The sequence below is a fragment of the Lichenostomus cassidix genome, chromosome 27 (assembly GCF_008360975.1).
Source record: "Lichenostomus cassidix isolate B80296 chromosome 27, HeHo_3.0, whole genome shotgun sequence".
Lineage (NCBI taxonomy): Eukaryota > Metazoa > Chordata > Aves > Passeriformes > Meliphagidae > Lichenostomus > Lichenostomus cassidix.
This window is the reverse complement of record NC_139507.1, coordinates 4,202,074-4,217,361: the sequence shown is the minus strand read 5'-3', so window position 1 is coordinate 4,217,361 and position 15,288 is coordinate 4,202,074. Positions and strand designations below refer to the sequence as shown.

General features: G+C 52.5%; 1 protein-coding gene across 1 annotated transcript in view; it reads right to left on the bottom strand.

The window, feature by feature from the left end:
* LOC146426699 (SRC kinase signaling inhibitor 1-like) overlaps positions 1 to 15,288 on the bottom strand; it is a 53,113-nt gene that overhangs the window by 14,539 nt on the left and 23,286 nt on the right. Inside the window, exons 8-14 of the mRNA XM_085083321.1 lie at positions 14,751 to 14,920; positions 12,676 to 12,851; positions 11,705 to 11,835; positions 10,006 to 10,153; positions 6,315 to 6,636; positions 2,886 to 3,135; positions 1,749 to 1,903 (exon numbers count right to left, since the gene is read on the bottom strand). Coding sequence (XP_084939447.1) covers positions 1,749 to 1,903; positions 2,886 to 3,135; positions 6,315 to 6,636; positions 10,006 to 10,153; positions 11,705 to 11,835; positions 12,676 to 12,851; positions 14,751 to 14,920 — 1,352 coding nt within the window. The remainder of the gene's footprint in view (positions 1 to 1,748; positions 1,904 to 2,885; positions 3,136 to 6,314; positions 6,637 to 10,005; positions 10,154 to 11,704; positions 11,836 to 12,675; positions 12,852 to 14,750; positions 14,921 to 15,288) is intronic.

Genomic DNA, 15,288 nt, shown 5'->3' with positions numbered 1-15,288 from the left:
AAGGAGAGATCTCTGAAGTTGGGTTTTAGAGTGTTTGGGTTTGTTGTGAAAAGGTGTTTGTAGGATTGAATTCTGTGTGTAGGATTGAATTCTGTGGGGTTTGGTTATGGGGATGGAATGGAAACGAGAGATCTCTGAAGTTGGGTTTTAGGGCATTTGGGTTTATTGTGAAAAGGTGTTTGTAGGATTGAATTCTGTGTGTAGGATTGAATTCTGTGTGTAGGATTGAATTCTGTGTGCAGGACTGAATTCTGTGGGGTTTGGTTATGGGGATGGAATAGAAACGAGAGATCTCTGAAGTTGGGTTTTGGAGCGTTTGGGTTTATTGTGAAAAGGTGTTTGTAGGATGGAATTCTGTGGGGTTTGGTTGTGAGGACGGAATGGAAACGTTGGGTTTTGGAGCATTTGGGTTTGTTGTGAAAAGGTGTGTGTAGGATTGAATTCTGTGTGCAGGACTGAATTCTGTGTGTAGGGTTGAATTCTGTGTGTAGGACTGAATTCTGTGGGGTTTGGTTATGGGAATGGAATAGAAATGAGAGATCTCTGAAGTCGGGTTTTAGAGTGTTTGGGTTTATTGTGAAAAGGTGTGTGTAGGATTGAATTCTGTGGGATTTGGTTATGGGGACGGAACAGAAATGAGAGATCTCTGAAGTTGGGTTTTAGGGCATTTGGGTTTGTTGTGAAAAGGTGTGTGTAGGATTGAATTCTGTGTGTAGGATTGAATTCTGTGTGTAGGATTGAATTCTGTGTGTAGGATTGAATTCTGTGGGGTTTGGTTGTGAGGACGGAATGGAAACGAGAGATCTCTGAAGTTGGGTTTTGGAGTGTTTGGGTTTGTTGTGAAAAAGTGTTTGGTTTTATTGTGAAAAGATTGAATTCTGTGTGTAGGATTGAATTCTGTGTGTAGGACTGAATTCTGTGGGGTTTGGTTATGGGGATGGAATGGAAATGAGAGATCTCTGAAGTTGGGTTTTGGAGTGTTTGGGTTTGTTGTGAAAAGGTGTGTGTAGGATGGAATTCTGTGGGGTTTGGTTGTGAGGATGGGATGGAAATGAGAGATCTCTGAATTCGAATTTTAGAGCATTTGGGTTTATTGTGAAAGAGGGTGGGTGTGAGAAACCTGCCAGGGCTGCAGGATGGAGCTCAGAGCAGGTCAGAGAAGAGAGAGAGAGAGAGAGGCAAAAAAGAGACCAATTTGCCGTTTACAATACAATAAATCATCTGTGTTGAATATTCTAATTCTCCTTAACCAATCCAGAACAAGCTCCAAACCCTACAACATTTACACACAACCTATAAGGATCATCCCATTTCCATACGGAGTTATATTTTGAATATTAATTTCAGTCAGCCATACCATTGTTTTCTAGTCGTTCACTAACTCAGAATTTGTTTTCAGCACCTTTTTGCCAGGTAATCATAAAAATAATTATATTATAAACCTTTCCTATTTCATCTTCTCCAGCAATCCCGCTAACCACCCTGCTGTCCCGCTGTTGAGCCGCTAGCAGAGAAGAGAGGACCAGGTTCTCAGTGTGGCATAAAAAGTGTGTCTTTTATTATTTAATCCCAACTTATATAGACTTTTCAAAGGTCACCCAGACTGGTCAGTCCAAAAACCTCCCCCTGAGCCAACTGGCCAGCCTTGAACCGTCCAAATCTCCGTTTTTAATAACGTCCAAACTTTATCTTTCTCTACAAAACACAGGGAGGAAAGAGAAATAATTCTCGCGGGAAAGGTCACCTACCTTCATGAAGCCGGGCTCCTTCTTGCTGGTGACAATGACCTCGCCGCTGCGGGTGGTGGTCAGCCCGTGGGACGAGGGGAAGCTGCGGCGGGGCGGCGGCGGCGGCGGCGACTTCGAGGGTTTCTCGGTGCGGTAGCGCGGCACCGTCAGCTCGTCTGGGGACAAAGGGTGGCCTTGAGGGCGCCGCGGGACCGTCCCGCCTTGGGGACAGCGCGGGGACACCCAGCGGGGTTAGGATTTTAGCTTCTATGGTTTTATGTAATTCTGTAATTTTTAGTGTATGAAAATTATATTTTTTACGCTAAAAAATTGTATTTATTATATTTATTATAACTATATTTATTATATCTATTATATTTATCATATTTATTATATTTATTATATTTATTGTATTTATTATATTATTTTACAATTGTTTAGCATAAAAATTGTATTTATTATATTTATTATATTTATTATATGTATTATATTTATTACATTATTTTCCAATTTTTTTTCCGCTAAAAAATTGTGTTTATTATATTTAGCATAGTGTATAACTCTGGGCTCCATACAGGGTACTGAGCTGCTGTTCTCAGTGTTTTTTAGACAAAATAATTCCTCTTTTAGTAATAATTAAAAGAGTTTAATTAATAATTAAGAGTTTAATGATAAGCCCAAAACTCAAGGACATCTCACTGTCTCAGACCCCAAAATGTGGAAACAGCAGTGAATTAATTGTGGGGAGCAAATTTGTAGTAATTAACTTCATCACCTGAAGATTTAATTGGAGGATTAAACCTCGATATGCAAATGGACAAAAGTTATAAAGTATGAAAAAAAACTGTGACCTTGTAAAAAACTTACAAAGAATGAAAAACTCGTGACCTTATAAAAAACTATTAAATATTAAAAACCTTATAAAAATTATTAAATATCAAAAACTCAAGACCTGCTGTCCATTTCGGTAAGCTGCGATTGCCCTAAACGCACCTAAAACCCCTTCAAAAAATAACCTATTAAAACCCAAAAATCAATAAAATTTCCACATTAAAAACCATTTTTGCCTAAAAAACCATGCTTTTTATTCTCTTAACTCTATCCAACCTCTGTTTTGGGAAAACCCATCCAGTCACCACCACCCTCCCCATGCCATACCTGACCCGCGGCGGCCGTTGGGGTCTCCTTTGCCCCCCGATTTCGGGGTGTGCTGCGGCTTGGAGGGTTTGTGCTCCGGCGTGGAGGCAGCGCTGCTGCTCCCGGGGGTTTGCTTGTGCTTGGCGGCGAATTCCAGGTCGGGGATCGCCTTCATCAGCTCCGCCTGGGTCTCCTCCAGGAGCCGGTTGATGTCCTTGGCGCTGTACTGGGTGAGCGCCGCGCGCTTCTCCTCCCAGTCGCGCTCGGCCGCCTGCGGACACGGCGAGGCTTTGGGATTTCAATTTCTCCATTTTCTCATGTAATTATTTTAATAGATTTTTAATGTATAAATCTAGGTTTCATATAGGGTGCTGAGCTGCTGTTGTCTCATTTTTAGACAATTGTTTTTGGGTAAAATAATTCCTCTCTAAGCTCAAGACTCAAGGATGCCTCGTTGTCTCAGAGCCCAAGGTATTTAAAAATACTGAATTAATTGGGGGGAGAAAATTTGGAATGATTAACTCCATTACCTGAAGCTGCAATTGGAGCTCAGCCGCCTGCGGACATGGCGAGGCTTTGGGATTTCGGTTTCTCTATTTTTTCGTGTAATATTTATTATTTTAATAGATTTTTAACGTGTAAGTCTAGGTTTCGTATAGGGTGCTGAGCTGCTGTTGTCTCATTTTTAGACAATTGTTTTTGGGTAAAATAATTCCTCTCTAAGCTCAAGACTCAAGGATACATGGCTGTCTCAGAGCCCAAGATATTTAAAAACAGTGAGTTAACTGGGGGAGCAAATTTGAAATAATTAACTTCATCACCTGAAGCTGTAATAGGAGGATTGAACCTTCTAAACAAATGGACAGAATTTATAAAGCATGAGAAACTCGTGACCTTATAAAAAACTTTAAAAGTACGAAAAACTCATGACCTTATAAAAACCTTATAAAATACAAAAAACTCATGACCTGCTGTTCATTTTGGGTGTAGCCCATGGATGGGCTTTGTCTGCCCTAAATGCACCTGAAATCCCTTCAATAAATATAATTGCTTTTTGTTCTCTTAACTCTGTCTAGCCTCTGTTTTAGGTAAACTCATCAAGGCATCAGCAGAGCCACCCCAGTGAGGAGGAGGAGGATGGACACAAATCCCATTCCCATTTTCTCCAGAATCACAGGCAGACCCTCCAGAAAAAAAACCAAATTGAGGAGGAGGAGGAGGAGGATGGACACAGATCCTGTCCCCATTTTTGCCCAGGACATGGATAGATTCTCCAGAGGAGCCCCCAAATCGAGGAGGAGGAGGATGGACTCAAGTCCCATTCCCATTTTCCCCAGGGAGGATGGATAGATTCTCCAGAGGAGCCCCCAAATCGAGGAGGAGGAGGATGGACTCAAGTCCCATTCCCATTTTCCCCAGGGAGGATGGATAGATTCTCCAGAGGAGCCCCCAAATCGAGGAGGAGGAGGATGGACTCAAGTCCCATTCCCATTTTCCCCAGGGAGGATGGACAGACCCTCCAGAGGAGCCCCAAGTTGAGGAGGAGGAGGATGGATACATCTCCCATCCCCATTTTCCCCTGGGAGCACAGAGACCCTCCAGAAAACCCCCAAATCACGGAGGAAGATGAAGATGAAGATGAACACATCTCCCATCCCCATTTTCCCCCAGCCCCTCCAGAAAAACCCCAAATCGAGGCACAGGATCAGGATGAACACATCTCTCATCCCCATTTTTACCCAGAAGAATGGACAGACCCTCCAGAGAAACCCCAAATCAAGGAGGAAGAGCAGGATGAGCACAAATCCCATTCCCGTTTTCACTGGAAACACAGACAGACCCTCCAGAAAAACCCCCAAATCAAAGAGGAGTGGGATGAACACATCTCCCATTCCCATTTTTACCAGAAGAGTGGACAGACCCTCCAGAGGACCCTTAAATCAAGGAGGAGGAGGAGGATGAGGATGAACACATCTCCCATCCCCATTTTCAGCTGGGATCACAGAGACCCTCCAGAAAAACCCCCAAATCGAGGAGAAGGATCAGGATGAACACAAATCTCATTCCCATTTTCCCTTGGGAAGATGGACAGACCAGAGAAACCCCAAATCAAGGAGGAGGATGAGGATGAACACATCTCCCATCCCCATTTTTACCCAGCCCCTCCAGAAAAACCCCAAATCGAGAAGGATCAGGATGGACACAAATCCTATTCCCATTTTCCCCTGGGACGATGGACAGACCAGAGAAACCCGAAATCAAGGAGGAGGATGAGGATGAACACACCTCCCATCCCCATTTTTACCCAGCCCCTCCATAAAAACCCCAAATCGAGAAGGATCAGGATGAACACAAATCCTATTCCCATTTTCCCCTGGGAGGATGGACAGACCAGAGAAACTCCAAATCAAGGAGAAGGATCAGGATGAACACATCTCCCATCCCCATTTTCCCCCAGCCCCTCCAGAAAAAACCCCAAATCACGGAGGAAGATGAAGATGAACACAAATCCCATCCCCATTTTCAGCTGGGAGCACAGAGACCCTCCAGAAAAAAACCCAAATCGAGGAGGAAGATCAGGACAAACACATCTCCCATCCCCATTTTCCCCCAGCCCCTCCAAAAAAACCCCAAATCACAGAGGAGAATCAGGATGAACACACCTCCCATCCCCATTTTCCCCAGACCCTCCAGAAAAATCCCCAAATCATGGGGGAAGATCAGGATGAACACATCTCCCATCCCCATTTTCCCCTGGGAGCACAGAGACTCTCCAGAAAAAAACCCAAATCAAGGAGGAGGATGAAGATGAACAAAAATCCCATTCTCATTTTCAGCTGGGAGCACAGAGACCCTCCAGAGAAACCCCCAAATAGAGGAGGATGAGGATGAACATATCTCCCATCCCCATTTTCCCCTGGGAGGATGGACAGACCCTCCAGAAAAACCCCCAGATCACAGAGGAAGATGAGGATGGACACATCTCCCATCCCCATTTCCCCTGGGAGTACAGAGACCCTCCAGAAAAACCCCAAATCAAGGAGGTTGAGGATGAATACATCTCCCATCCCCATTTTTACCCAGCCCCTCCAGAAAAACCCCAAATCATGGAGGAAGATCAGGATGAACACATCTCCTATCCCCATTTTCCCCCAGCTCCTCCAGAAAAATCCCAAATCGAGGAGGAGGATCAGGATGAACACAAATCTCATTCCCATTTTTCCCTTGGGAAGATGGACAGACCAGAGAAACCCCAAATCAAGGAGGAGGATCAGGATGAACACAAATCCTATTCCCATTTCCCCCAGCCCCTCCATAAAAACCCCAAATCGAGGAGAAAGATCAGGACAAACACACCTCCCATCCCATTCCCCATCCCCTCCGCACAACCCCCACCCCAAAAACCCCCCCAACCCCAAAACCCCCCCTCCAACCCCAAAAACCCCTCACCTCCACAGACACAGCCTTGTCGGCACTCTTCTTGCTGGGTGTCTCCGGCCCCGTCTGGGTCTTGGCTGGCACCATCTCGGGGGCTCGTGACGGGTTATTGCTCTTGCCCTGGTGGCCCTGGTGGCCCTGGTGGCCCTGGGGCTGTGGGGCGCTGTGCCCAAACGCCAGCGGCTCCGGGGTGGCGCTCAGGTGGTGCAGGCTGACCGGAGGGCTGGTGGGCATGTCCAGCTCCAGCCCTTTGCTGAAGTCCGACTCGGCGGCGACCTTTTTTGGGGATTGGCTGAGGCTGCCCGGCGAGCTCCACACGCCCTCGTCCACTTGCCTGGGGTGGAGAGGGGACGTTGAGGGGTCAGCGAGGTGACAAAGGGAAACCGAGGGGACAAAGGGACACTGGGTGGGGCAGAGGGACAGCGAGGTGACAAAGGGAAACCGAGGGGACAAATGGAAGTCGGGGTGATAAAGGGAAACCGAAGTGACAAAGGGAAGCCGGGGTGACAAAGGGAAGCCGAGGTGACACAGGGACACCGTGGGGATAGAGGGACAGCGAGGTGACAAAGGGACACGGAGAGGACTAAAGGGACACGAAGAGGACTAAAGGGACACCGAGGGGACAAAGGGACACTGTGGGGTTAAAGGGAAACCAAGGGGACAGAGAGACACTTGGGTGACAAAGGGAAACCAAAGTGACACAGGGACACCGAGGGGACTTAAAGGGACACCATGGGGATAGAGGGACACCGGGGCAGCAAGGGGAAACCCAGGTGACAAAGGGACACCAAGGGGACAAAGGGACACAGAGGTAACACAGGGACACCAAGGTGACACAGGGACATGGAGAGGACTAAAGGGACACCGAGGGGACAAAGGGACACGGTGGGGATTAAAGGGAAACCAAGGGGACAAAGGGACACCGGGTGGGACAAAGGGACACCAGGGGGACGCAGGGACATTGAGAGGACAAAGGGAAACCCAGGTGACAAAGGGACACCAAGGGGACAAATGGAAATCGGGGTGATAAAGGGAAACCGAAGCGACAAAGGGAAGCCGGGGTGACAAAGGGACACCGTGGGGATAGAGGGACACCAAGGTGACAAAGGGACACGGAGAGGGCTAAAGGGACATGGAGAGGACTAAAGGGACACCGAGGGGACAAAGGGACACTGTGGGGTTAAAGGGAAACCAAGGGGACAGAGGGACACTGGGTGGGACAAAGGGAAACCGAGGTGACACAGGGACACCGAGGGGACTTAAAGGGACACCAAGGGGATAGAGGGACACTGGGATGACAAAGGGACACCAGGTGGGACAAAGGGACACCAAGGGGACAAAGGGACACCGAGGTGACAAAGGAACACCAGGGGGATTAAAGGGAAACCAAGGGGACAGAGGGACACTGGGGTGACAAAGGGACACCATGGGGATAGAGGGACACCAAGGTGACAAAGGGACACAGAGAGGACTAAAGGGACACGGAAAGGACTAAAGGGACACCGAGGGGACAAAGGGACACTGTGGGGACTAAAGGGAAACCAAGGGGACAGAGGGCACTGGGGTGACACAGGGACACCGAAGCGACAAAGGGACACAGAGAAGACTGAAGGGACACCGAGGGGACAAAGGGACACTGTGGGGACTACAGGGACACCAAGGGGACAAAGGGACACCAGGGGTGACACAGGGACACTAGGGGTACGCAGGGATACTGGGGGGACAAAGGGAAACCCAGGTGACAAAGGGACACCGAGGGGACTAAAGGGACACTGGGGCAACAAAGGGACACCAGGCGGGACAAAGGGACACGGAGGTGACAAAGGGAAGCCGAGGTGACACAGGGACACCGTGGGGATAGAGGGACACCGAGGCGACAAAGGGACACTGTGGGGATTAAAGGGAAACCAAGGGGACAAAGGGACACCGGGTGGGACAAAGGGACACCAGGGGTGACACAGGGACACCAGGGGGACGCAGGGATACTGTGGGGATAGAGGGACATCGAGAGGACAAAGGGAAACAGAGGTGACAAAGGGACACCAAGGGGACAAATGGAAGTCGGGGTGATAAAGGGAAACCGAAGTGACAAAGGGAAGCCGGGGTGACAAAGGGAAGCTGAGGTGACACAGGGACACCGTGGGGATAGAGGGACAGCGAGGTGACAAAGGGACACGGAGAGGACTAAAGGGACATGGAGAGGACTAAAGGGACACCGAGGGGACAAAGGGACACTGTGGGGTTAAAGGGAAACCAAGGGGACAGAGGGACACTGGGGTGACAAAGGGAAACCGAGGTGACAAAGGGACACCAAGGTCACACAGGGACACCAAGGGGACAAAGGGACACCGAGGTGACAAAGGAACACCGGGGGGATTAAAGGGAAACCAAGGGGACAGAGGGACACTGGGGTGACAAAGGGACACCATGGGGATAGAGGGACACTGGGGCGACAAAGGGAAGCCGGGGTGACACAGGGACACCGTGGGGATAGAGGGACACCAAGGCGACAAAGGGACACGGAGAGGACTAAAGGGACACTGAGAAGACTAAAGGAACACTGAGGGGACAAAGGGACACCGTGGGGACTAAAGGGAAACCAAGGGGACAGAGGGACACCAGGGGTGACACAGGGACACCAGGGGGACGCAGGGATACTGGGGGGACAAAGGGAAACCCAGGTGACAAAGGGACACCGAGGGGACTAAAGGGACACTGGGGCAACAAAGGGACACCAGGCAGGACACAGGGACACCGAGGTGACAAAGGGACACCAGGGGGACAAAGGGACACTGTGGGGATAGAGGGACACCGAGGTGACAAAGGGACACTGTGGGGATTAAAGGGAAACCAAGGGGACAGAGGGACACTGGGGTGACAAAGGGACACCAGGGGAACTAAAGAGAAACCAAGGTGACAAAGGGACACTGGGTGGGACAGAGGGACAGCGAGGTGACAAAGGGACACCAAGGGGACAGAGGGACACCGGGGCAACAAAGGGACACCGGGTGGGACAAAGGGAAACGGAGGTGACAAAGGGACACTGAGGGGACTAAAAGGAAACCGAGGGGACTAAAGGGACACCAGGGGGACAAAGGGACACCAGGCGGGACACAGGGAAGCCAGGGTGACAAAGGGAAACCGAGGTGACAAAGGGACACTGGGGTGACAAAGGGACACCGGGGGGATTAAAGGGAAACCAAGGGGACAGAGGGACACCGAGGTGACCAACGGAAACCGAAGTGACAAAGGGACACCGTGGGGACTTAAAGGGACACCATGGGAATAGAAGGACACCGGGGCGACAAAGGGAAACTGAGGTGACAAAGGGACACCAAGGGGACAAAGGGACACCGAGGTGACACAGGGACATGGAGAGGACTGAAGGGACACCGAGGGGACAAAGGGACACTGTGGAGATTAAAGGGAAACCAAGGGGACAAGGGGAAACCGGCGTGATAAAGGGCAACCACAGTGACACAGAGACACCAGGGTGACACAGGGACACCAAGGTGGCAAAGGGACACCGAGGTGACACAGGGACACGGAGGGGACAAGGGGACACCGAGGTGACACAGGGAAACCAAGGTGACACAGGGACACCAGCTGGGACAAAGGGAAACCGAAGCGACAAAGGGAAACCGGGGTGACAAAGGGACACCGAGGTGACACAGGGACACCGATGGGACAAAGGGACACCGACCTGCGGATCTGCGCCAGGGTGTCGGTGACGGTTTTGCAGCGCTTGAGGAGCCCGTCGAGGCGGTTGGGTTCCTCCTTGAGGAATTTCACAGCCTCCACCTCCACCCGCAGCACCACCCGCATCTTGCTCTGCAGGCTGGGGAACTGAGCTGCCGGGGGACAGCCGTGTCACCGCTGGGGACAGCCGTGTCACCGCTGGGGACAGCTGTGGCACCGCTGGGGACAGCCGTGGCACCGCTGGGGACAGCTGTGGCACCGCTGGGGACAGCCGTGTCACCGCTGGGGACAGCCGTGGCACCGCTGGGGACAGCAGTAGCTGGGGACAGCGCGGTGGCACCGCTGGGGACAGCACGGTGGCACCGCCGGGGACAGCAGTGGCACCGCCGGGGACAGCGCAGTGGCACCGCTGGGACAACTGTGGCACCGCTGGGGACAGCCGTGTCACCGCTGGGGACAACCGTGGCACCGCTGGGGACAGCGCGGTGGCACCGCTGGGGATAGCAGTGGCACCGCTGGGGACAGCACGGTGGCACCGCTGAGGATAGCCGTGGCTCCACTGGGGACAACTGTGGCACCGCTGGGGACAGCGTGGTGGCACCGCTGGGGACAGCCGTGGCACCGCTGGGGACAGCGCGGTGGCACCGCTGGGTATAGCTGTGGCACCGCTGGGGACAGCCGTGTCACCGCTGGGGACAGCGTGGTGGCACCGCTGGGGACAGCGCGGTGGCCGGGTGGCACGGCCAGGGTGGACATGCTGGGTAGAACCAGCAGATCCAGGGGCAAGGGGGAATCCAGGGGGAAAAAAGGGAAACCTGGAGAATCTCAGGGGCAAAAACTCAAATCCAGGGGGAATGGAAAACGTGGATAATCTCAGGGGCAAAAACTCAAATCCAGGACAACCTGGAGAATTCCGGGGCAAAAACTCAAATCCAGGGGGAATGGAAAATGAAAAGAATTCCCGGGGCGAACACGAAAATCCAAGGGCAAGGGACAAACTGGAGAGTCCCAGGGGCAAACACCAAAATCCAGGACAAGGGACAAACTGGAGAATTCCTGGGACATGGAAAATCTGGAGAATGCCAGGGGCAAAACCTCAAATCCAGGACAACCTGGAGAATTCTAGGTGCAAAAACTCAAATCCTGGGGCAACTGAAAACCTGGAGAATCCCAGGTGAAAACTCAAATCCAGGACAACCTGGAGAATTCCAGGGGCAGCAGAAAACCTGGAAAATCCCAGTCGCAAGCACAGAAATCCAGGGGCGAGGAAAACCTGGAGAATCCCAGGGACAAAAACTCAAATCCAGGACAACCTGGAGAATCCTGGGGCAAAAACTCAAATCCAGGATGAACTGGAGAATCCCAGGGGAAACAGAAAACCTGGAGAATTCCAGGGGCAAACTCAAAAATTCAGGACAAACTGGAGAATCCCAGGGACAAAAACTCAAATTCAGGGGCAATGGAAAACCTGGAGAATCCCAGGTGCAAACACCCAAATCCAGGACAACCTGGAGAATTTTAGGTGCAAAAACTCAAATCCAGGGGAAACAGAAAACCTGGAAAATCCCAGGGGCAAAACCTCAAAACCAGGACAAACTGGAGAATTTCAGGGGCAAAAACACAAAACTCCAGAGGCAACGGAAATCCTGGAGAATCCCAGGGGAACCAGAAAACCTGGAAAATCCCAGAATTTCCCTCCTCACCCTTGAGCTCCGTCAGGGTCTCGCCGAGCTGCTTGAGCACCACAGCCTTCTCCTCGAGCTCCTGCACGGCCACCAGCCGGTGGTTGTGGGCAAAGTCCTTCTGGATCTTCTCCACCGACTTCTCCAGGTCGCTGTGGGGACAGGGAGGGTGGCACTGGGGTGGCACTGGGGTGGCATTGGGGTGGCATTGGGGTGACACTGGGGGTGGCATTGGGGTGGCATTGAGGTGGCATCAGGCGTGGTACTGGGGTGGCACTGGGGTGGCACTGAGGGTGGCACTGGGGTGACATTGGGGTGGCACTGGGGTGGCACTGGGGTGGCATTGGGGTGGTAATGGGGTGGCACGGGGGTGGCACTGAGGTGGTACTGGGGTGACATTGGGATGGCATTGGGGTGGCACTGGGGTGGCACTAGGGTGGCATTGGGGTGGCATTGCAGTGGCACCAGGGGTGATACTAGGGTGGCACTGGGGGTGGCACTGGAGTGGTACTGGGGTGGCAGTGGGGTGGCACTAGGGTGGCACCAGGCGTGGTACTGGGGGTGGCACTGGGAGTGGCACTGGGGTGGTACTGGGGATGGCACCAGGGCTTTCACCGTGGATATCACCAGGGATGGCACTGGGGTGTCCTCAGGGGTGTCACTGGGGTGGCACTGGGGATGGCATTGGGGTGGCACCAGGGTGGCACCGCGGTGGTACCAGGGGTGGCACTGGGGAGGCACTGGGTGTGGCATTGGCAGTCCTGCTCGGTGTCCAGGGAGGGTCTGTCCTGTCCCCTGACATGTGGGGACGTTCTGTCCCCTCCCCTGTCACCCAGGGACGGTCTGTCCTGTCCCCTGTCACCCAGGGACGGTCTGTCACCCAGGAGGGTCTGTCCTGTCTCCTGTCACCCAGGGAGGATCTGTCCTACCCCCTGTCACCCAGGACGGTCCGTCCCCTCCCCTGTCCCTCAGCACCGCCACCCCGCGCTCACTTGAGCTGCTGGGTGATGAGCTCCTCCTCGTTGAGGTAGCGCAGCCTCTCCTCCTCCACCAAGCTGCGCTGGCGCTGCAGAGGATCCTCGTGCTTGCGCAGCGTGTCTGTCACCCGCACGCTCAGCTCCGTCTCCGTGCGCCGCAGCAGCGACTTCACCGTCTCCTGGTTCTGCAGCTGCGGCGGGAACGGGGAGGAGGAGGAGGAGGAGGAGGAGGAGGAGGAGGAGGAGGAGGAGGAGGAAGAGGAAAGGTCAGGCGGGGAGAGAACCAGCGGGGTGGGAAATGGGTCCCAACAAGGGACCAGCCCTGAGCTGGGCATGGGGAAGGATCCCTGAGCCTGGATTTGGGAAAGACCCCAGAACTATGATTTGGGAAAGATCCCTGAACTCTGATTCGGGAAGAATCCCTGAGTTCAGATTTGGGAAGAATCCCTGAGCTCAGATTAGGAAAGGATCCCTGAACTCTGATTTGGGAAGGATCCCTGAGCTTGGAGCATGGAAGGATCCCTGAGCTTGGATTTGGGAAAGACCCCAGAACTATGATTTGGGAAAGGATCCCCGAGTTCAGATTAGGGACTGAACTTCCCTCAGCTCCCCGAAGAATCCCTGAGTTCAGATTAGGAAAGGATCCCTGAAGTTGGATCCGGGAAGAATCCCTGAGCTTGGAGCAAGGAAGGATCCTTGAGCTTGGGATGGGAAAGGATCCCTGGGCTCGGATGTGGGAAGGATCCCTGAACTCTGATTCAGGAAGGATCCCCGAGCTCAGATTCGGGAAGAATCTCTGGGCTCAGATTCAGAAAGGATCCCTGAACTCTGATTTGGGAAGGATCCCTGAGCTGGGAGCATGGAAGGATCCCTGAGCTTGGATTTGGGAAAGATCCCTGAACTCTGATTTGGGAAGGATCCCTGGCTCAGATTCAGGAAGAATCCCTGAGTTGAGATTTGGGAAGAATCCCTGAGTTCAGATTAGGAAAGGATCCCTGAACTCTGATTCTGGAAGGATCCCTGAGCTTGGACCTGGGAAAGACCCCAAAAGTATGATTTGGAAGGATCCCTGAGCTTGGATTCAGGAAGAATCCCTGAGCTTGGATTTGGGAAAGATCCCTGAACTCTGATTCAGGAAGAATCCCTGAGTTCAGATTCAGGAAGAATCCATGAGCTCAGATTCAGGAAGAATCCCTGAACTCTGATTTGGGAAGAATCCTTGAGCTCAGATTAGGAAAGGATCCCTGAACTCTGATTTGGGAAGGATCCCTGAGTTCAGATTCAGCAAGGATCCCTGAGCTTGGATCCGGGAAGAATCCCTGAACTTTGAGTGCAGAGAGATCCCCTCACTGTCCCACACCAACCCTACTGGGAAAAGAGGATTTCTCCATCCCACCCCATCAGATCTCCAGGAAAATGGGATTTTCCCATCCCACCCCATCAGATCTCCAGGAAAAGTGGATTTTCCCATCCCACCCAGTCAGATCTCCAGGAAAAGAGGATTTTCCCATCCAACCCAGTCAGATCTCCAGGAAAATGGGATTTCTCCATCCCATCCCAGTCAGATCTCCAGGAAAAGGTGATTTCCCCATCCCACCCCAACCAAATCTCCAGGAAAATGGGATTTCCCCATCCCACCCCAGTCAGATTTCCAGGAAAAAGATGATTTTCCTATTCCACCCCAGTCAGATCTCCAGGAAAATGGGATTTTCCCATCCCACCCCATCAGATCTCCAGGAAAAGGCAATTTCCCCATTCCACTCCCTCAAATCTCCAGGAAAAGAGGATTTCCCCATCCCACCCACTCAGATTTCCAAGAAAAGAGGATTTCCCCATCCCACCCAGTCAGATCTCCAGGAAAAGTGGATTTTCCCATCCCACCCAGTCAGATCTCCAGGCAAAGGTGATTTCCCCATTCCACTCCATCAAATCTCCAGGAAAATGGGATTTTCGCATCCCATCCCATCAGATCTCCAGGAAAATGGGATTTTCCCGTCCCACCCCAGTCAGATCTCCAGGAAAATGGGATTTTCCCATCCCACCCCATCAGATCTCACCCAGACCGGGATCCCCCCAGCCCTGCTGCTCACCTGCAGTTTCCGCAGCTGCTGCAGCTGGTTGCGCAGCTCGCTGGCGTTCTGCTGCAGGTCGTGCAGGTGCAGCTGCATGTGCAGCCGGGTGATGGCCGTGGGCTGTCCGGCAGGGGTGCTGGTGGCCGAGGGTGGCGGTGGCGCTGGCACTGGTGTGCTGCGGCTGGTGGCTGCGGGGGACAAGCAGAGAGGGTGGCGCTGACCCCAGGACAGGCGTTGGTGGTCATTCGTCCTCTGTCCCCAATCCATCCTGAGGCTCTGGTGGTCTCCAAAAGTGTCGTGTTTGCTCTGAGAGGTCACCCCAGGGCAGGATGGGTGTCCTGCTGGGTGTCAGGACGTGGTGGGGGGGACACACAGCCCATCCTGTGTGACCCATGGGGACATCCTGCATGGCCAGGGGTCACCCACATGCTGACAGGGGTGTCCTTCTGGATACACAGCCCATCCTGGGTGACCCATGGGGACATCCTGCAGGGCCAAGGGTCACTCACACACTGACAGCGGTGTCCTGCTGGGTGCCAGGACATGGTGGGGGGGA